This window comes from Mandrillus leucophaeus, unplaced genomic scaffold (assembly GCF_000951045.1).
Source record: "Mandrillus leucophaeus isolate KB7577 unplaced genomic scaffold, Mleu.le_1.0 Scaffold1404, whole genome shotgun sequence".
NCBI lineage: Eukaryota > Metazoa > Chordata > Mammalia > Primates > Cercopithecidae > Mandrillus > Mandrillus leucophaeus.
Window position 1 is genome coordinate 101,754 of NW_012101371.1, and position 23,865 is coordinate 125,618.

The 23,865-nt window shown below is 31.7% G+C and overlaps 1 protein-coding gene across 1 annotated transcript in view; it reads right to left on the bottom strand.

The window, feature by feature from the left end:
- ADGRL3 (adhesion G protein-coupled receptor L3) overlaps window positions 1-23,865 on the bottom strand; it is a 186,288-nt gene that overhangs the window by 9,060 nt on the left and 153,363 nt on the right. Inside the window, exon 15 of the mRNA XM_011973978.1 lies at window positions 18,879-18,975. Within this exon, the coding sequence (XP_011829368.1) occupies window positions 18,879-18,975 (97 nt within the window). The remainder of the gene's footprint in view (window positions 1-18,878; window positions 18,976-23,865) is intronic.

Here is a 23,865-nt window from a genome sequence, read left to right on the forward strand (position 1 = left end):
ATATGCCACTTAGAGCACACATTTCCAACAATGCACATATCTGAGTCAATGGGAAAGAAAGAAAATGATTTACAATGTTGATTAAGCTACATTTAAGGTTTTCTTTTTCCCAAGGTGTATGTTAGAATATATTTCCATGCTTGCTAAAAATGAAAATGAAAATGAAAAAAAGCAAAATCTAACCATTCATACAAACAAAACACAAAACAAAAGTCAAAAAAAGTTTAAAACAGAAAAAGAAAAGCAAAAATTAAAACATTCCCTCATTCACAGAAACCACTGGGTTGTTTCCAATGAAAGTAAAAAAGGATAAAAGGCAACATTTATGATAAAACACTCATTTGGAGAGCAGTTGTTGACACAACAGAATTTGACATTTCTGAAATTCTATGAAGAGGAATCATTTAAGATGAAATAAAACAAAATATAATCACCCATTAGTACACCATGGTAAGCATACTAATTTGGTGATCTTACAAATCTGATAAAAAATCATAGAGATGTTATTTTTAAATATTGTAAGTAAATTATCAAGTTTACAATGTCAAGCAATATACATATATATACATATATAACACTCCATTTTCCGTTTCCCAACTGGCTGTTTGGAATTTGACATAGCAACGAAACAGTATTAAATTCTTTCACCCTTTTGTGAATACTTTTTGTTCTTAGTTTCTAACACCATCAGCATGACTTGCAACTTTCCATCCTCCAAAGCCATTTAACCAAGAAGCAAAGATCAGAGGAGAAGTTTTATTAATATACTTAGGACATTTATGAAAATAATAGAATTGTGTATTTGTGTTAGATGAGAAAGAAAGAAAAAGTCACAAAGGAAAGGAAAATACAAATGGCATGGGAATAGTCATGTTGAACTGACAAGTATATGTTAATTTAAATATATGTATTACAGGATGAAAACACAAGCTATAGGCTGGGAGACAGATTTGTAAAACAAATTTACAAATATTTTTAATCCAAAAAAGAACTAGTATCGAGCATGCAGAAAGAAGTCTCAAAAGTCAACATTAAAAAAAAAACTAACAGCAACAACAAACACTCCAATTAGAAAATGGTTCAAAAGCGTAAACAGATTTTTGTGGAAGAGGATACACAAGTGGCAAATAATCTTATGAAACAAATTGTTATTGGCCTTAAAGAAATACAGGTTAAAACCACAATGAGACATTACTACATATCTAAAATAAAAATGATGAAAAATACTAAACGATGGCAAGAATGCAGATAAATGATTATTTAGACATCGTTGGTGGGAATGCAAAATAATACAGCCATTCTGGAAAACAGTTTGGCAGTTTCTTATAAAACTACTTGTGCAATTATTATGACACCCAGCAACTGCATTCTTGAACATTTATCCCAGAGAAATGGAAATTTACATTCACACAAAAACCTGTACATGAATGTTCATTGCAACTTTATTTGCAGTAGCTCCAAACTGGAAACAACCCAAATTTCCTTCAACTGGTGAGTGGTCAAACAATCTGTAGTATTCCCATACCATGAAATACTAGTTAACAACCAAAAGGAACAAACTACTGATACACATAAAAACTTGGATAAATCTTTAGAGAATTTTACTGAGTAAGAAAAGTCAATCCCCAAAATTTACATACTGTTTAATTTCATTTATACATGTAATGTTCTTGAAATGACGAAATTATAGAAATGGAGAAAAGATAACTGGTTGCCAGGGGTTAAAGATAGAGGATGGAAGTAAGTGAGTATTGTCATGAGGGGCAGCATGAAGCATCCTTGTGGTCATAAAATTATCTACTCTGTATCTTCACTATGATGGTGTAAATATGAACTTACTTTGTGGGTAAAATTGCATAGAACTAAACACATACATACAATTAACTACAGGTTAAACTAAAGAAATCTGAACAAGAGTGGTGGATTGTATCAATATTAATATTCTGGGGTGATACTGCAGCATAGTTTCACAAAATATGAGGGAAACTGGGTAAGTGATACAATATCTCTCAGTATTATTTCCTACAACAGCATGTGAATCTACAATTATCTCAAAATAATAAGTAATTAGGCCGGGCACAGTGGCTCACACCTGTAATCCCAGCACTTTAGCAATCCATATTAAATTAATGAAACAACAACAAAAAAGTCACTCCTAAAAACTGTTAAAAATGAGAAGGGAAGTGTGGGTAGTAGTATTTTCGATCTTTTCTAAATTATAACTCTTTGTCAGAGTAAATTATCAGTCAAGTAACAAATGTCTTAACCTCAACATTGAAAAAATGAACATCTCTTGATTTAAAGGACACTATCCCTTGTCAGATCTCTAGAGTTGGAAGGCATCAGTTCATTCAGGAAATAACTCATGTGTTTGCATCCTGTATTTCTTGCAAATAATTAGTGTAGAACTGTCACCGAATTTTTCACTTTCTCAGTGTTCAATATTTGCTTTCTGAAGATGTAAAACATATACATCTAAATGTTCTTACATAGTGCAACGGCAGATTTGCAATCTATTGTGTAATGGGCCTATAAGGGCATTATTTTCCATTAATGAATTAAATATATGGTATTTTATGAGAAAAAAGGAGTTCATCATAGTGCCTTTCAGACAAAAAAATAAAAAATCGTACATCTTGAACATTTATATTGTTGATGTTCTGCAAATTTAAGATGAATAACAGGATTTAGTCTGCATAGCATATTAGAAAACCAAATTATCTGTAAATTATACTTCCCATCTTATATTTATTATTCTAGATATTTTTCAAATAAAAAAGTAAAATTAGTTTTCTAATACAATAATTTCTAAAATCACCCTAAATAAGCATTTAAATAGAAAATGAAAGGTATAACTTTAAATGAACTAGTGTAAAAAATCTTAAAAAACATATAATTGCCAAAATTCTTTATACTCCCTCAAAGATAAGGGCAAGATTTTTATGGCTAAGGCTTGCAGTTGCATCTCTCCGTATTTCCCTTCATTGCTATACATTATCTAATTTGAACTAATTGCAAAACAAATAATAAGGTAGGGAGATTGCACGCCACTCTTCTTCCTTGCTTCATATAGCTCCAAAAGTAAAATATTTCTTTGTCTTAAATACATATATATTTTTTCTATGTTGATCTAAAAGAAGATAATTTGAAAAAAGAAAAATGCACTTTTGAATAAGGAACAATTGATTTGGGAAGAATCAAACGTAAGCAAGAAGCGGATGACTCAACTTTCTGTTTCTGTGTTTATCACTCACTTTATTGAAAAGCCAAGAATACAAGAACAAAAAAGGATTAATCATACAAAGAAAGAGGAGTTTTATATTGGATTTCTAATGAAACTATCAAAGATTTTAAAAATATTCTATGTGGTTATATCTATCCTGGCATAAGCTTCCTTGTCAGTTTTTGTAAGTGTTTTCTAATTTTGAATGTATTTTAAAACTACTTTGATCAGTGAAACTATTAATCTGGGAAGACAGTTAGTTCTAAAGTTCATTTTCTTTTTCAATCATTTCTGCAAAGCTGGAAAATCCAGCAACAATGGCAGAAATACTATATAGCTAAGTGTTATGACACAATGGTGGCTACATGGAACAATATTTAGTCTCAGCCATGTGGCTTTGGTAGGTTGCTTCTTCACATCTCAATGTAATCCAGAATCAGTTATTGATCTGTAGCCCTAATGAGTGTCATGCAGTCATAACTGGAGATCTATCTGCTGGTTACACTGAAACCATATAAAGATTTATAAAAAATAACATAAAAGTATTAAGGAAAATGCATGTTCCTCTTTACCCTTGTTATTAAGGACCTTTTCCTGACGAAAGAAAATAATCGCTACTTAAAAATCACTTGCTTCTTTATTGTCTAGCACTCACTTTCATGCCTCATGCACCATTTGAAATCAATGTAATTATTGTTTCTGAAATTAACTCTGCAAATGGAGAGTTATAATTCAAATGAGGTCTTCAGCAACAGAAACAAAAAAGAAAGAAATGGAATTTGATGATTAGTGTTTTTCAAAGTGTATAAAGACACAGATAAGCTCTGTGGGTTTGTGAGTATGAAAGAGTAAGGGATATGTCTGAGTAATCAAACAATTTTTCCTCATTTGATTCACCTAATGTAAGAATTAAATACTTTTCCATGACTATTTAGGACTCGGAGTGACCTCGAGAGGACATGCTTCCTATCACTCTACCAAACAAGTACAATTTTTCTGGAAGGTACTATCACATAGTTCCTACAGTCCACACTCACTAAGTAAGCATTTCAATTATACTTCTGAATAGTAGCACTGACTGTGCTGAAAACAAAACCTAGCTTGCTGCCAATGCCTAGATCTTTTAACTAAAAACTTGCACAGAAGCTGTCTTCCTCCCCCTTTTATGTGCAAAGTTACTTTTGTCTTTTCTCTGTAGCTGCACTGCATTTCTCTTGCCTTTGCTGAAGTCTATTCTGTTTGCTTTTGGCTGTCTCCTCAATTGACTTAGGTCATTTTTAATTCTAATACTGTCTTCCAGGATTCTGTCTACCCTGTCTCTTCCTCTTCCTTCCAACCAGCTTCTGATTTGTAAACTTCCCTTCTAATAGCTGTGAAACTGTTGAAGACTTCCAAGAAGTTCAGTGTTTACAGACCATCTGTCACTGTTTCTCAGCTGAAAAGTTGGGCTTACTTGTTAGTCAGTTTGAAGACATACATATGATGGTGAATTTTGGGGGCTCAGGGAGGACGAGATAGTTACAATATTACATATGTGAAAAGAAGGTTCATGTGTTCATGTGCTAATTTTTCCTGGAATGGAGAGGCACCATGAAAAAGCAATATACAGGGGTTTTCACTGCTCTACATCAAGTATCTCAATAGTCCCTAGAACTCAAAAAAATATTTGTTTAATTAATGAAAAAACTTACGTGAAATTGACGGCATCTTGAAAATATAAAACTAAATCAAATTTATCCATTATGAGTAGTCTTATAATTTTAGTAAATTTTTTAATAGTGTCAATTGTCCAGTTCCTAATGTAATTTATTTCCTTCTAATCCTATACCAGGTACTCTACTATCTAAACGTTAAAAGCAGAAATAAACAATCATATGTTACTTGGAAATACAAAAGGCTACCTGAATACTAACTGTGGATAACAACAGAAAACAAAACAAAACAAAACAAAAAACAACTCACTACCTGCCATGACTCAAAGTAAAAAGCCCAAATTTGGGTTAAAAATAAAGTGGCTATAGGAAAATGACAGTTCCTTAATCATTTAACTCACAAACTCCTGGCTATGGTCTAGTCATACTTGCTTAATTGCTATCAGAAACAAGAATTAGCCCTCTAATAAAGCCATGGAAAATTATTTAAGATTGAATTACAATATATGTGTATCAAGCACGGCATAGTGTCTCACGCCTGTAACCCAACACTTCGGGAGCCTGAGGTGGGTGGATTACTTGAGGTCTGGAACTCAATATCAGCCTGGCCAGCATGGTGAAATCCCGTCTCTACTAAAAATACAAAAAAATTGGCCAGACATGGTGGAGCATGCCTATAGTACCAGCTACTCAGGAGGCTGAGGCAGGAGGATCTCCTAAGCCTGGAAGGCAGAGGTTGCAGTTAGCTGAGATCACACCACTGCATTCCTGCCTGGGCGACAGAGCAAGATCCTGTCTCAATAACTAAATAAATAATAAAGGAAAACAATATATGTGAATCATTACCATGATTTTCAATAGAAGGCCCAGCACAAAATTTTTATTTCTGATGAAAGTGAGATACAAAGCAAAAATGATTTTCGTATTCTATACTGAAAAACTTGGGGAAGTTTCAACACATGTTTAGAAGAAAGTCAGATCCTAAAGCCACTGAAATAGATTCAGTTAAACTCATAGTCATTTTAAGAAGGGTTCTCTTCTTTCTTTACTTCATTTATACCTGATGATCTAGACTGATATAAAAATTGTGAATGAGTGAATTTTGAATGAAATAATGAGTCACACTCTTCTCAAATGTATAGTTTTAACACAAAACTGTGATTTTTTTTTCTTATGAAAATAGAATAGGTGTTTTGACATTGGGAGGCCCTGAATGACAGCACTGTCTGGGCTGGTTCAGTGTAACTGAGGACTGGAAATCTAAGGCTGAATGATGTGCTTTGAAACTGTAAAGTAAAAAACACATCTGAAAAAGGATGACAGTTGGATCTCACTTGAATCTATCATTCAGAAACATAATTCAAACAACGCTTCTTGACAGCAGGCTAACAAAAGTATACTGAAAAGATCTTAAAATAACTTGAATTGCCACTCTACTCTGACCTCAGACTTTATTTCTTTTTTTAAATGCACTTACATTCTGGTTTGATCATATTGAATGGCCAAAGTTTTAAAATTCAAAACCTTGGTGATCTAATGAACCAACTGAATACAACCATTCATCAATAGTCATATAGCAAGATGCCTCAATTTTCAAATTCTTATATCTATAAATATTTAAGATGACAAATGTTCTGTTTGCTTTATCCTAATAAAATAGTTATACTCTGATGGTTCTTTCTTCTCTAATATCCTCCAGTCCAGTCCCTCATGTTTCTCTCTCCTTTGTCTTGACATAACATTTCTTATGAAGTCATTTCTAATATATATTAATGTATATAAATTAGAGTTTTGCATAAAACACAGTTACTACTGAGTGATGTCTCTCTATTTTTGTTTTCAGACCTTAATTTTGCCCCACAGTGAAGACTTAATTTGTAACAGGCAAAAAAAGTTTTTCTAATGGCTGTATTTTCTAGGGCATTAGAACACTAACTTCAGTGTAAAGCAAGGGATCTTTCACAGAGAGATGAGATCTATGAAGTTGGGAAATCCTTAACACTGCATGTAAAATGGTTTAGGTGTATGTTTGTATGCTAAATTGTGCACATTCACATGTCTGCACTTCCTTCTGATGAAAGAGTCCAATGGCTTTTATTTCCTTTACAAAGAATTAAAAAACTGGTATAAAGGAATAAGAGGCAAGTTTCTTCCCTTAGTGAGTAAAATATAATATAAACAAGAAAACTGAAAAAAGTAAATTAGAAGTACTCCAAATATACATTATATTTATATCACCTAATTGACTGTAAGATTGCATTATGGAGAAAGGTTATAACTCAAAATTTATAACTGAATACAATTTTTAACATCATCTAATCTACCACCATTATTTAATACATAAAGAATCACAGGCTGAGGTATTTATAATTTATTCAAGGTCACACATGACCTCTGGTAGTTTTATTTAAATATGTTTAAATCTGTGATTTTCAAAATATTTTTTAGGATCCTCTTCCTCAAAAAATGTTTCAACATAATTTTATTAGGAGCCTTGTAGGAGTTCATTAATCTTTCCAAACACTTTCTGATAATATCGAATTACTTTATTTTCATATTCTTGTATTAAATTATATAAAATAAATGAATAAAAAAGAAAGTAAATAGACAAAAGAAGAAGCTTCAGAATTACAGAGAACGGATTCAGTAGGCATTGCCTATTTTAAGTATTTTGTTTCCTATTTTTAGCTTTTTGGTGTAGCAAAACAATATCAACACATATAAACAATCTACAGAAAGTGCAAACAATGATTAGTTCAACTTGGTTGGGCTACTTTATAAAACAGGGACAGCTATATAAATCAATACCAAGTCACTTATTAAAAAAAACAACGAATAGAATCTACATGACACCTTTCAAAGTTACATAAGTTTTAAAATCACAGAATCCATAATTTTAGATTTTAATGTTTTAATTCGAACAATGAAATTACAAAGTCAAAAAAGAAATATTTCATTAAACGCTAAGAACTCTTTCATCATTTTTTCCCTAAAGTCATAAATTGAAGAGCTGACATCTTGATTTATCACATTGTGCACTTTTAATAGCCAACAAGTTTGCTATTAAATTTTAATCAACCTGCCTATTAAATTTCATTCAAATCGTTTGGAGATACTTCAGCTTCTTTTAATAGCTAATTCATTCACTGGGAATCCATTAATATGGATTTCAATGACACATTTTCTCTAAAGTACAGATTAAGTTATTGTTAGTTCAATATAAAATGACATAGTCTGAATTCAGAGGTGTTGCCTCTATTTTAACATACAAATTTGAAGATTCAGAGTTGGAAACCCTAGAAGTTACCTCTTCAATTCCTCTTATTTTGTACTAACTGGCTACATACGTGTCTTCTTGTTCAGACACGAGTTTTTCCACAATAAATACTTAAAAGTCAAATCACTAGGTCATATCTTGTGCACATTTTCAGCTTATTGAAGTAACATACTGCCAAAGTGCTGTCAAACGTGCTTGTACAATTCACTTTCCCATGAACAGTGCACTTATTCTCTCAAATTCTTGCTAGGATTTAGCACTGTCAGACTGACATTTTTGCCAATCAGATAGAGTATAAAATGATATTTCATATCACTGTTATACTCTGCATTTCTTATTACTATAAAGGTGGGTAATTTTTCATATATTTATTCGCTATAAGGGTTTCTTTTTTGTGAGTTGTCTGTTCTTATCTTTTGCTCATATTTTTATTGAGTGTTTGAATTTCATTTATTAATTTGTAGACATTCTTTATACAACATGGGCACTAGCATTTTGTTTTTTATATATGTTGTTTACACTTTCTCCCTATGGCTTATGTGTTATGAGTACTGTTTCAATGTTGAGACAATGACCTTATCTGTCTTTTTCTTATAGGTTGTGATCATTTTTATTTATTTTTTATTTTTTTAAAATTAATTTATTTTTTATTATACTTTAAGTTCTAGGGTACATGTGGGTAACGTGCAGGTTTGTTACATACGTATACTTGTGCCATGTTGGCATGCTGCACCCATCAACTCGTCAGCACCCATCAACTCGTCATTTCATTTTTTTTTTAAAAAACTCCTTCTTTAATCTAAAATCTGAACTATAATTTTTAAAATTTTAAGGTTTTATATTTAGTATTTTTCCATATTATGCAACACAACACTATCATATTGCAAATGAGAAAACTACTGTCATTAGATATTCAATGATATTATTCATATAATTAGCTAGAAACCAAAGCTCTTGAGAGATTTTAGGTTTTCCAACTGCTTAAGCCAACAATGGTAGGATTGAAACTCAGAATTGTTGGTGAATCTGCTTCAAAACAGAGAAAGTGGTTGGTCTGCAGAAGTGAGGGACTCTTATTAGTAATTTATTAATCTCTAAAGCTCATCTTTTGCAGTCAAAGCCATGTATTTCTGTCTTCTTTTAACTTGCACATTTTGAATTCTTTTGCATAGTACTCAAAGAATACTGTGTCTGGAAATCCTGGGGCAATTTTCCTTAACCACAGGCAAAATAGCAGTAAACTGCAGTTCTTTTTAGTAAATTAAAGGCACTTAGCAAAAAATATTTATCTTTGTCATTCACACAGTAGCAACTCAATTCATTTCCTCTAAATCAGATTATTCGATAGTCTGCTAATGGTATGTAGTCAATCCTATAGCTATATTTATCTGTTACTCACACATTGCTTGTGAATTTGTTCTGAAATAAAATACAGAACAAATGAAAGTATTATTAATAAAGATAAAATAATTTACCAAAGTGAAAAAAATATGACATTTAGTATAACTCACTGCCCAATATTGGTGTATTTTTAATATTGTGCAAATTATATAATCTTACATGCAGAAGGTCTGTCGTGACTAAAATTTGATCTTTTAAATTGGAACCTATATTTGAAAACAGTGTGTCTGAACAAAATAGACATGAATTCAAATAAGGTATCCATGAATAAAGAGATTTTTGATAATGTTACAGAAGGCTTATTTTATACTATGATCATAGTCAGCTCTGTTCTATTTAGATTGGGGCTGATTCAGGAAACATATTGTTTCCATTTTTCTAAATCAAGATTGACTATCTTCCTTCAATCTATATATCCTCTCAACTCTTTCTTAATTCTCCAGTGATTTTCCAGGGTTGCAAATTACCTTCTATGAACGTGGTAGCTGACTTGTCTTACATTCTGAAGTGGCCACACTCATTATGACAAACTATGAAGAAAGCTTATCATAAAAATTCATAGGAGAAGCTATCACATAAACAAACTTTTAAGTGTCATGTAGTATATAAAGCTGAGCTATATAAAGTGCAAGCCTTTGTATGCAATTCAACAGGAGCTCATTTAATCAAATACTACTCAATTATTGGTTGTTACAATTTAAGTACTTTTTTTTTCCAATGAGGCCTTTTTCTCTTTGCTAAACATATATCCTCCTTTCACATTTTAATTTTTTAGATAATTGAGTTAACTCCCATTTACCTCACAATAGCAGACAGAAATTAATACAGCCTATTTCTTAGAAAAATAATTTGAACCAATGATGACTCTGCTAGAATTAACTTTGAATATTATATATGGTATTTATATCATCACAATCTTTACGTTTACAGTATTAGCAGGAATATTTTTCCAGATAAGAGACACAGTTCAGGTTTTATTTGTTTTAAAATTTTGAATTATAAAGCATATCATACTTTTTGTTAAAACCAGAATTAGCAACACAATAATAAAAAGTTTAATTTATAATATTATCACTGCAATTTCAACTGAAATATATATTCTACTTATTCCAGGCATTACTGTATTGTCCTGACAGAAAAGGGCACAGCTTCAAAAAATGTCAAATTCAGGAGTACAAAGATCTGGGAAAAGTCATATCTTTTCTATTACTACATGATTATAGGGAAAAGCTATTTACCTGTTTTCTAACATAATCTTTGCCCTCACCAAAATTTTCAACCTTGTGCTGAAATATAAAAATTTTAAATTAAAATAAAAAAGATTCTACAAATAAAATACTTTGAAAGCTTCCAAGAAAGAAGAATGACAATGAAATAATTCTTACAATCTAAGCCCTACAATTGGGCAATAATGTATAATAATTCAACATATTCTAGATCAAATAGTTTTGTAAAAGTAATATGTGATTTACCAAACTATGTCCTCATATATTCAGTTTTTTCGAGCTTTTCTTCCTTACATGGATAGGAAGAATCCACTCTAAAAAACTGTGCTTAGAATAAAATAAAATGGAAGCAGATGAATAATACATGAAGGAATTTTAGAAATAAAGATGTGGATAACTTCACTGTTAAGAATATCTATTTCCCATATTAGGTGATAAAAATAAAGGTCACTTTGAAATACTTCCTTCAAACAACTATATCTATATTCTAATCTTCAACTTCATGAAAAATTGTCATTATATGGAAAGAATGAATGTTTTTGTTATCCTGTATAGGGCTTTGTGGTCGGAAAGACCTTGTTTGGAATCTAGATGTTGCCTTTAATAGTCATGTGATCTTGGACAAGTTACTTTGACTACCAAGAAACTCAGTGTCTTCATGGATATAAAGAAAATGGATAATAAATAACTAACAGAGTACAATATGCAAATGATTACACACATACTAAAGAAGAAACATCACATTTATCAACAAATATAAAGAGGCATATTGTGCTCTATCAGAGAAAGGAACACCAGCAACTCCTAAGTTGGAATCTTCACACTTAGCTCTAAGAAAAGAAATGTTTAAAAATTATGTCCTCAATAACTTACATGAAACAAATAGTAATATTTTAGAGCTAAGTGGAAATATTCTATAGCACTTATATTTAGAATTTATCAAGGTAGCTCACTGCAGCTTGTTTGATTCATAATAGAGGTAAGGAATACTACTCATAATACGTGAGGTAATAAGGTAATAAATCAATAACCAAAAGGAAATTAAATAGAATTTTACAAACCTCTCTTTTTAAAAGGATCTATGAGAGCTTTAGGTTAATAATAATAATAAATACAAACTGTTTTATTATTGCTTAGTTGGCTGTGACAGACTGGATTACTTGGAAGAGTCATATCACAGACAAAGTTGAATGTAATGCATCAGAAGGACTTGCTGAGTAAGCAATACGAAGATTTTTCTTTTTCAGATCCTGCCAACAATTTATAGCCAAGGACCTTTGCCCTGGATTGACTGGATGTCAATATTTCATATATTTCATTTTGCCACTTGAATGAAGAGTTAACTCTGAAAATTATTTGGCTTCCTTGGGTTAAAAACCTGGATATTAACAGCCTTGTTTAATTATCTCTTTGACTCAGCATCTCACTTTAAAAATCTGAGCCTATTTTTGCCTTTGTGTTATTAAACTGATTTTCCTAACACAGGCTTCTTTATGTTATTGTTCCTTTTCTGATTGTGTCTATTGAAACATGTACATATATATCTTTTGTGTATATATATATCCTTTGCATATATATATATACACACAGAATGCTGTTGCCTCATTTACACAGAATATAAAGAACAAAATTATAGACATACTAGACATAAAAATAACAGTATTTCTCAAAAGAAAAATTTACCTATGTCATTGAATACTTATATTTGCATTCATATCAGGATAATGCTTGTTCAAAATAAGAATAGTTTGTTATATAGGTTACTCTGATTTGTTAGCTATGCAAGTTCCATAGGCACATTATTAATTGTTTTTGCAAATTTCATAAGTAGATGTCAGATTATATTAGGAGTTGGTTAATATTTACAACCAATGATTTTATAATCCTTCAGAACAGTAAGACTTTTGGGCAATACAGCCTATTTTATGCATATAAGCCAAATTATATTTATTGACATTAATAAACAACAGTGAATGAGTATGAGTGTTTTGCCCTAGTAGCTTTAATTTATATAAATCACTAATCACAGTAAAACACCACTTAAATTTTTTGCATTTGCAATTTTTCTTTAAAAACATAAAAGCAAAATATGTTTAGAAGCTTGAATATTAATGGGAGGGCAGGTGATTTATTTTGAGGTTTCTTCTGCCTCAGTGACCTACCTCCTGGGAAAGACAATACAGGCTCTGAGAAAACTTTTGTTAAAAACGGGTCTGAGCCACATCCCTGCTCCACTACATAATTGATTATTTAGCAGAGCTGTCTGAATTGGAATAGTGTTCTCTAAGCTTCTGAAGGGACAGGACAGGGCTTAGAAGAAAAGTGAAGGCAGTGTTTGCTTATGTCATTATCTAAGGTAGGGAGAAGAAATATATTACCTTTATTTCTTTGATGCTAAAACATGGTTATAAATCAAAAGTGGGAAATACAAATAAGCAGATGCAATGTGCATTTAATTTCTAATTTAGAAGCGATAACTCAGTTTTATTATTTTATTTTTTGTTAGGCTCCAGGGTAGCACAATCATTTATTTTACTTGACATTCAGTTAACCACTTCATTCTTCCCACCTATTTCTGCAAAATAAAAATGAAGACAAAACTTCGGTAGTGAATGATGGATTTTAATATCTGATTACTTGAGAGCACTAGCAAGGACAAGTTTTCATTTTTTAGAAAGTATAAGTGAACTTCTGAATAAAATAATAATAATTATGTTCCAGGCCCTGTTGTAAGCAATTTACATATTAATATATTCATTTACTCCTCTCAAGGACCTTCTGAAGTGAGTACTATTTATTTACCTATTGCATAGACCCTGAGAAGTTAAGCAATTTGCCAGAAGTCTCTGGATTAAAACTCAGGTGTCCATTCTTAGAACTATTATGCAAAACTAAAATGAGTAGGTCAACTACTTGCAAATATCTATTTGATAGCAGCATCTTTCCCCTCTGTATCAACCATACTCCTAACAGGTGGGGTCACCTTTCAGCAGGTAGCAAAGCCACTAGCTACAAGCCAAAATTTACCCTTAAAAAATCTATTAAAATAAATCCATTGTCATAGGCAATCACAGTTTTGTCAATTACATATATTTACTGAGAATGCTTTTGCAGATTAATAAAGATCTGAACTCTGAAAAGAGAATCCATCAGCATTTATAAATAAGTGTTACACATCTACAGATCAGTCTTCCTACATATAACAACTAAATTTGGCTTAAATAAATACACCCTTACTAGTCAGATCTCTATGCATAAAAATCTAAATCAAATTAACTTGTGTGGGAGGTTGACAAAGAGGATAGGAGTTTAGGGAAAAATAAAAACCCATGATGCTAGCCAAGCAATTGTTTCAGAAGAAAAAAAAAATGCCCGTTTTTCTAATTCTACCGCTCAAATTGCATATTTTTGCAATAACTTCAGGGCTGGGATGGGAATGGGGCACTCTTTTGTGATTCAAAGATCCATATTGGTAAGAGCTACCTAGCAAACCTTGATTTTCAAAGGGAAGTCTCTGACCTCAATCTAACTAATTAAATAAAAAGAAAATGAAAAATATAATATTTATGATGAGATAAAGCCAATAAAATATTTATAATGACATAAAGCCTAACAAATACAATATTTATGATAAGATAAAGCCTAATTTCAGAAAATATCCTAATTTTTATATAGAGTGACAAAAAAAGTAGAAATATTTAACAATTCATACCACTGTCAGAGGAAATTTCTCAGTAAACATTTCATTTTTGGATCAAACTAAAATTTTAGATAAAACTAAAGTTTTAGAGACATTGTTAATCTAAATAGTTCTAGGTTAGGCACAGTGGCTCTTGTCTGTAATCCCAGCACTTTGGGAGACTGAGGCAGAAGGATTGCTTGAGGCCAGCACTTCAAGACCAGCCTGGGCATCATAGCAAAACCCTCTCTCTAAAAAAAGTGGGAAAAAAAAATGGTGTGGGAGCCTGTAGTTCTACCTACTCAAGAGGCTGAAGCAGGAGGATCACTTGAGCCCAGGAGTTCGAGGCTTCACTGAGCTATGATCATGCCACGGCACTCCAAACTGGGTGACAGAGGGACACCCTGACTCAAAAAAATAAAAATAGCCGGGCGCAGTGGCTCATGCCTGTAATCCCAGCACTTTGGGAGGCCGAGGTGGGTTGATCATGAGGTCAGGAGTTCAAGACCAGTCTGGCCAACATGGTGAAACCCTGTCTCTACTAAAAATACAAAAATTAGCCGAGTGTGGTGGTACACGTCTGTAATCTTAGCTACTCAGGAGGCTGAGGCAGGAGAATTGCTTGAAGTCGGGAGGTGGAGGTTGCAGTGAGCTGAGATCATGCCGCTGCACTCCAGCCTGGGTGACGGAGCAAGACTCTGTCTCAAAAATAAATGAAAAAAATGAATAAAATAAAATAAATTAAATTAAAGTAAATAAATACATAGCTCAAGATAAGATTTGGCCTGCAGAGATTATTGGTAGGAGCTATGAGTGGAAAAGACTAGCTACAAGTCATTTTCACCGCTACCAGAAAGTTGGAACTACTAGAGATTTGAATTCGATTTCCAGCAGCCCTGGGAGGAGACTGGGGATTGAGTGCTGACTAAACCTTCAAGGTATGAGCAGAACAGTAAATATTTAAATGAACCAATGAATAAACCATACCGAAGTCCTACAAGTTTGTGAAAACTTGGGTTTGGCGTAGAGTTAATCTTTGTTGAAACTCTCTATAATCAACCATCACCTTACAGCTGTTCTAAAGCTCCTTCTACTTGTGTATTCAGCTGGATTGCTAAAGTTAACTTGATAGTAGTGCTGGGGTATTGGCCTCAAGGAATTCTGAATTCGTCTAAGTGTGTAACATTGTGCCAAACAAGTTGGCTGGAGAAAAATATTTGAAAATGTATAGAAAACATTTTGTGAAACATTTTCATATTTATAGATATTCAAAGTACAATTTTAATGAAAGATTTTAAAAAGATAAAGTTATAAAACAACAAACTTCCAAAGAAAATAAAAAGGAATTAATATACTCATTGAAAATTATTATTTCAATAAATCTTCCAAGGTTTCACATGCTTCCAAGGAGTAAAATCCCAATAGTAATCAAATTTATCACATTGGGAAATCTAGAAAGGTAATCTCATACTTATGATACGACAAGCTAATTCAAGAACAGAATATTTGAGATGGTTTAAAAAAATAAATACCATTGAGAAGTAGTTCTACACTGCATGATGTATTCTTTATTCCTAATGGATCCTAAAGACAATAATGATTGATTCTTGTTTGTAAGAATAGATGATAAAACATACAAAAATTTAAAATAATACTCTTTTGATGAATTGACCAGTGGAATGAACAGGAAAGAAAACCTAAATTAAAAATAGGACTAATTTTTGGACAACAGGTTGTCATTTTCAAGGGTCAGAACTATCTTAAAGACAAAAATAAGAGATTTAATATACCTAACTTAGAAAGAAAGGAAAATGGAGTCTGAATTTAAAATAAAAGCACTATCTATAAAAAACTAAATGAATGGGAAGTTACAATATATGAAGATGTAAAGATGTAGTATCTAAGATTTTTATTTTAGTAATAGAGAATATAATTGATTGAATAAACAGAAGTGAATAATTATGTTGCTGAGGTGACTATTTATCTGAAAAGATGAATCTTGGATGTCACCTACCTAAATATGATACACACGCCTGAATGCAGGGAAGATAGGACCCTGGGAAATAAGACAAGATTAAAGAAGGAGGTTAAAGACTATCTTCAGAGATACAATATGAAGAAACAAAATTTCAAGTAGTCCACTCATCTAAGATAAAAAAACAAGATGAGAATAAAACTAGGCGTTTCTGCCTTGAGGGGCACTAAGAAATTAATATAGGAAATGAAGAAGATCACTATGACTTCTAGCACCAATAAAGTCACTAAGTGAAAGGAAGAATATATATCCTGATGAAATGATCACTATCTGGGCAGCTTTTAAATGATAAATTCAATTGAATTCTCTATAAAAAGGCATCATTAAAGTAACTTATTCAATGTCACAAGAAATTGTATACCCTTCCTTTAATAACTGTATGAAATATCTTTTAAAACTAGAGATTTTGATAAACAGACTTAAACATATGACCAGACAATATAAAATAATACTATTTCCTTTAAACATATTTCAAATTGATCCAGTTATCCACACATCACTATATTCCAAGTTGATTAAATTCTTGAGAAGCAATTAAAAAGGAAGAAACTAAATGTAGTGTTATATAGTGATTAACTTTAAGCCCATAAGTAGTATCCATTCATAGCAGTTTTTACTGAACTTACATACCTTATTATGTTTACATGAATTTAGATAACAGTATTAGACAAAATAATAATTTTACATATTTTATTTATCCTAACAATATAAAAACAATTCATCATTAAAATCATATTACCTCATTCTTTGTTTAATCAATAATTATTCTATGGCTGCCAGGATCTTTAAATGCAAGATACTTCTATCAATAAATCCTATGGGTAAGGACAGTTCTCTTTCTTGGAACATGCAGTAAATTTTCTTATATATGGAATTGTTTAAAGAATACAGAAAATTAGTCATCTGTAAGCAAATTAATCCTAGGTTATGGAGGTGTTTGTAAGTAATTTGTTCTCTACGATTTAAAAGTAATGTCAAAAAGTTAGAATACTCATATTAAAAGAAATTTTCACAAACTAAACATTAAAACTCAATTGAAAAAGATACGATACTTGAGAGATATTGTCTACATGAATATATTCTAGCCAATAAAAACAAACTAATAATGAAACAAAATACTAGGAGGTAGTTGTTTTATTTTAATATATTTTCTTCATATTTGGAGGAATATTCTCACTCACTATTCTTACTAATCAAGAAAAAGTGATGTAGATAATTTTAAATCATCGCTAGTTTATAGTTTCTATATTGTTACCCCAAACAACACATGAAACTCAATTAAGATTATATTAAAACATGGATCCCTGCATCAAATTCAATCTTGACACTGCCTGTCCTAACTTTTTTATATAAATAAGATGTAACTTACTTGAGTACAAATAATTGAGAGTACTAGTATCTGAATGTTTCTGAATCATATGTTATAATTATTACATTATCTCTTCCTAAGTAGCATAAAATATAACAAAAAAACTAACAGAAATGGGTTAAAAACAAAATAATAATTCTAGTTTGGGGATAAAAATAATAATATTGATCATAAAAATAACTTAAATTCATACAAATGCCTCCTTCCCGGATAAAACTATATTCTAAATATTTCCCATTGCTGACTGTAGTAGCCTCTTGGTCTCCAAAAAATTGCATCTGGTCATTTTTACCGCAGCAAAATGAATTCTAATCATATCCCCACACATACACACACAGAAAGAGAGAGAGAGAGAGAAAGAGAGAGAGAGAGAATATAAGATCAAGGAAAAAAACTCGACCACAAACAAAACAATAGATTAAGGGAACTTCATTTCTTCATTTCAAAAATCTAAATGCCACCCAGGGAGCACTGAACCACAAGCATATACACAAAAATCATAATATACCCCAAAGTATCTTTTCTCCTAAATCTTTAAATATGCAATATTATCCAGATAAGTCTTTTAGACATTAAGATGTGATTTTTTCCAAGTACACAGGTTGCCTTAAGTATGTATTAGACAGTATACTTTTACTTCCGCAAAGACTATGAAATTGCTTTATACCTAAGACAATGTGGAACTCTATGATGCTTAGCCGACTATATAGCCACATAATTGCCCATTTTCACTGCTTCCAATGAGGCCTGACAGCTCTCGTTTATAGCAGCAGCAGATGATTAGGAAAAAAAGTTTCTTATTTTCTAATTTCCTTTTGGAAAAGACTTCTGGAAAATTCAGAATTTTTTTTTAAAGTGTCTTATGAATAAGGAACACATTGCTACATTCAACTAAGTTTTATGTTCTTACAATATTTCTATCACGTGGAACAGGTTCAGAAGTAGCAAATAAAGCAATGCATTTAAGAACTTCTTAATCAGAAAAGTAATAAAAATGAAAAATTATTTCTAATTACCTCTGTTGAGTGACGCTGAACTGTTTATGTCTCCAGTAATAAAGGAAGACTCTGACTGCTTTCGAACCGTGTCATTCCACATTCTACGGATTCGGCTCTGGGTCGGGGAAAAGGTAGAAAGAAAATGAACTCATGAGACAGTGGAAATTTCACACAAATTATTATTTCCTTTTCTGTCATAGTTACATGAGATGTTTGTTTCTAGTATTTGGCAAATAAACAAATACATGTTTGCAGTATAGTAGCATGAAACATCAGAAATAACATTCATGATAATACATGGTTCTCATTAACTGTATTCCTAAACGCCTATATACCAAAGATAATTATAACTATGAAAAAAGAAATAAATGTAAAGTACTATACCAACTTAAATATGCTGAAGATATACAGACGTATATATCTTCAGACAGAATTAGAAAATTTTAATTTCCAAGGTGAAACAATTTTTACTGTAAATTTTATTGGTATGGGAATGTTTAAATATGCATTAAATTGTCAGTTCTAACAAAAGATTTAGTTTAAGAAATCAGAATCTTGCAAACGAGTTTTCTAAGAAAAGAAAAGAGAACATTATTAAAATGCTACCAAACTTAACTCATAACTTTTATAGGAAGATCAATGTAATTTTAGGGATTACATAACTATCCTGACTTTTCTTTCTTTGAAGAAAATAAAGTTAGTTGATTCATTGCTTCAGTAGGAAGTTTTATAGATAACTAAAAATTCTTACATTATTATTGACATTCTTAAATTCAAATTTCTAAGTGTCAGATAATTCAAGAAAATAAATATTATAAACTTTTTCCATTGGGGGGATTTTTTCCGGTTTTATTCTGTTATTTTATTCAGTTATAGATCAAAAAAGTATTAACAATCTTGTGAGGAAGAAACAAAATATTTTCAGAAGTTTTTTCAAGGTTGAAATAGTTATAAGAAATATTACTACTACTTATGAAACCATGCCTACAATGGGTTATGTTCCAAATACATTTGAACTTCTTGAATAATGGGAGTAACCAATGTTAGAATATTAGACAATTGGCTTTATGAATCTTGGAACATGATTATTCTTCAGATATACTGTTGTATATCACATTTTCCCTAGGTTGACAAATGCCTGCACGCACACACACACAGACACAGACACACACAGAAAACTAATAAACAAAAGGACAATGATGGGAGCCAGTCTCTCACATTTGTTTCATTAGTTGGTTAATTAATTAATTAAAAATATCAATTACCCTCTACTGCCTGTCAAATACTAACCTATAAGATACAAAGGTGAAATGTAAGCACAAAATGTCTTGACCCTGATGGAGCTGCTAAACTAGTAACAGATTAGTTAAATTATCACAAAAATAAATGCAAACGTATAATATGCCCACAAATCTCCATACAGTCATTAAATATTATAGCTGAAATATGAACAATCAAAATGACTGTCAATGGTAGAATGGATGAATACACTATACAAAAATATAAAGCAAAGAAAATTAAAGAGCTCATAGCCTCCTGCAGTAATGCAGATGTCTTGGGAACAAAGGAAAACATAAAAGAGTATGTACTAAATGATTTCAGGTGAATAAGCATCAAAATATGCAAACTAAAATGTGCTATTAAAAGCTAAGATAGTGGTTATGTTTGGAGGTTAATGATTGAGACGGGTTCAAAGGGTTTCCAAGGTATTCTCAGTATATTAATAGTTGGCCTGGCAACTGGTAATAATTAATTGTGCCATACATTTATGTTTTGTATACTTTTGTGACTATTCTTTATACCACAGAATTTGTAAAGACTTCTACCAATTATACCATATATTTTTACCATATATTAAAGGATATGTCCTTCTCTAGGGAGTCTGAGAACAATGCAGACTGAAGAAGTAACATTTTATCTGGAGTTGACGAAGTTATTATTGTTAGGTGATATTTATACGAGCTGTCCCCATTATCTCATCTCCTATTTATCTTCCCCATCTGCTCTAGCTGCACCTGTCCCCTTGCTGTTCTCTAACATGCCAGGTATATTTGTGCCTCAGAGCTTGGCACTGTTGGTTGTTTTCTCTGTTTGGGTGCTCTTCCCCCAGACACAGGTATGCATAATTCCTTTACCCTTTTAACTCTAAAATATTTTTTTCTGAAGACATAACTTGACCACCCTACTTAGAATTGGAGGCTACACACACAATTCAATCACATCTCAGTCCCTTTTCCCCTACTACATTCCCCCAACAGTCACTAACGTCTCCTACAATACCATGTATTATATAATTATTTCTTACATTTATACTTAATAGCTAACCATTGAACGTCTGATGTCTGCAATAGGCTTCAGGCTCTATGAAAACAGAATTTTTGTCTTTTTTGTTAATTGAGGTACATATGCTTGGCACATACATACATAGTGTATGTATGTTATATATGTGCATGTGTGTGTATATACATCTGTATCAATTTTTCTATGCTCTCTTTTCCATAATATACACCTTTCACGTATTCACACATCAAAACCTCATAAGAACTTCATGAAGTAGGTAATACTATACATTAGAAAACCGAAGCACAGCGGTTAATGAACATTCTAATGGCACAGACCTAATAATCAGCATTGGAATGCAGTCATCTGGCTCCTGAGTGCAAGAGGTTAACAACTCACTGCACTACACTAAACATAGTTTAAGAGGAAAAGAGAAAAGAGGAAAAAAGGAAAAGGAGAAAAAGGAGAAGTATTGCAGGCAGAGAAAAAGGTATATAGTATATGGCACAGAGGCCACACTTAGATATTTATGGAATGAATCAGGAAGGGTTTTAGAATATGGGAGTGAAAAACACAAGTCAGAGAAGACTACATACAATCAAATACCATTTTTAAACAAAGATTTCAAAAAGGAATGCTGAACAACATTTTTTGGAGGGAAACTATTAGAATAAGTTGGAGGAATGGAAAAATAAAATTTAGGGGCCTCTCTGGAGGAAGACATAGGGGTTGATTAGGGAGAGGTTAAATAAAAAGGAAAACATATTGAAAATGTTCTATTTCTTCGGTTGGATGTTGAGTTCACAGGTGTTCATCTTATTAAAATGTTTCAATGTTTCATATACATATGTCACTTTTCTTTTTTTCAAATATTATATAATAAAAAGCAAATATCTAAAAGTCAATAAAATACATGAAAGATAAATGACAAAACAATTACAAGAAAGTCAAAAGATATTATTTCAGTCCATAGTTTAAAAAAATTTTACACCCATTTCTGTGAATATGTTTGTGTGACTGATGTATATTATAAAACTTTTATAAGTGATTAGGATCAGGAAGTAAGTTTGGAGGAGCAAGAGGTGAAGAGGATTTTTTCTTGTTAGTCTTGGCCATCATCCCCTCCATTATCCACAATGTAGCAACATAATGTTTATTACATGCGGATTGTATCCTATCATTTTCATTTCTAAATTATCTCACTGGCTATCCAAAGTAATCAAAATAAAATTTAATTTTCATACTGTTACAAATACCTAGGGAGCGGTCTCTTTCCTTTTTCTTTGACTTTCTGTCTCATTCTCCCTCTAACCTACTTTGGCCAACAGTTTTTGTAAGTTCTCCACGCCGTAAAGGCTTTGCATTAGACATTTTCTCACTTAGAATTCTGTTCCCCTGAATGTCCTTTTCTCCTTCATTTAGAATCTTGTAACTCAGACTTTGGCATAAGTACCACTTCCAAAGGTAGTCTTTCTCCAGCACTTAATTCCAGTAGCCACCTGGCTAATTGACATAATATTTTTGTTCTCTGCCAGCTTTCTCATTTGATATTTTTGTTGGGTCGTTTGTAATTAATACACTTTCTATCTTCCAATACTAGAATAAAAGTTCCAGATCACAGGGGAAGTTATATGTCTTTTAACCATTTTATCCCCAGAGATTAGAAAATCAATGGCATTATATAGGAGGCACTCAATATTTCTAAATAAAATAGTTATTTTAGAAGTGCTCTTATGTGAAAGATGCATCCATACTCCCCAAATTTTGTTTTCATATCAGTATTTTAGCATTTGCTTATGGATGGCCATAATTAGTGAGAAATGTATTTACTCGTCTTACCTAAACAAATAATATAGATTTAAGTAACTATAACCTTACATAGGCTTGGATGGTCATAGTTAATCAGAATTAGTATTATATTAAGTATAAGAAAAAATGTAAATTATTTTCCAAGAGTAGAATTGTGATATTACAAATTGCAAGAGTGAGGGGAAAAATATGATACAACTTAAAATATATATACAATAATATTCTATAATAACAACAGTAATAACTGGTAGCAACCACCATTTATTGAGCACCCACAATTTATTCTGTTTTGTGTATATTAGTTCAATCTTCTTAGCAACTTAAGACGTCGGTATTTATTATCACCATTTTACAGATGAAAAAACTGAGTGTCAATGAAATTAGTAACTTGTTTTGTGTCATAGCTGGTGTGTAGCAAGGCCAGAATTCAAAACAAGGTATACCCACCCACAGAGTTTATTATTATTCCATTGAGCTGTACTGTCTTAACTCATAGTTTACAAGTATTGCTAAACATTGCACAACTCTGTTGTAGCAAATGAGACTCCCAAGTATTATTATAATATTAATGATATATTTCAATAAAATGACTATAGGATGGTAGCTGATGAGCTCAGTAATGTGAAAAGCATGTGGGATCTAATCAGGCTGGATGATATAGAGAATCTCAGCAATATCAATTGAAAAGTCATGGAAAAAAGTATTACAAAAAGCAGGGGAAGAGCAAGGGATTATAAGTCTGAAAATAAAGGCATTAATTATTAAAGGGGCTCATGCTATAAGCATTATCCTGGTCTGCCCCTACTCTTATGTGAGAATTCAGATCTCTGATTGGCAAATTTAGTAGTCCTAAACTCAGAAATTTCCATCCATCTGAGTTGGGACAATTGTTCCTCTGATTTGCAACTTTACAACC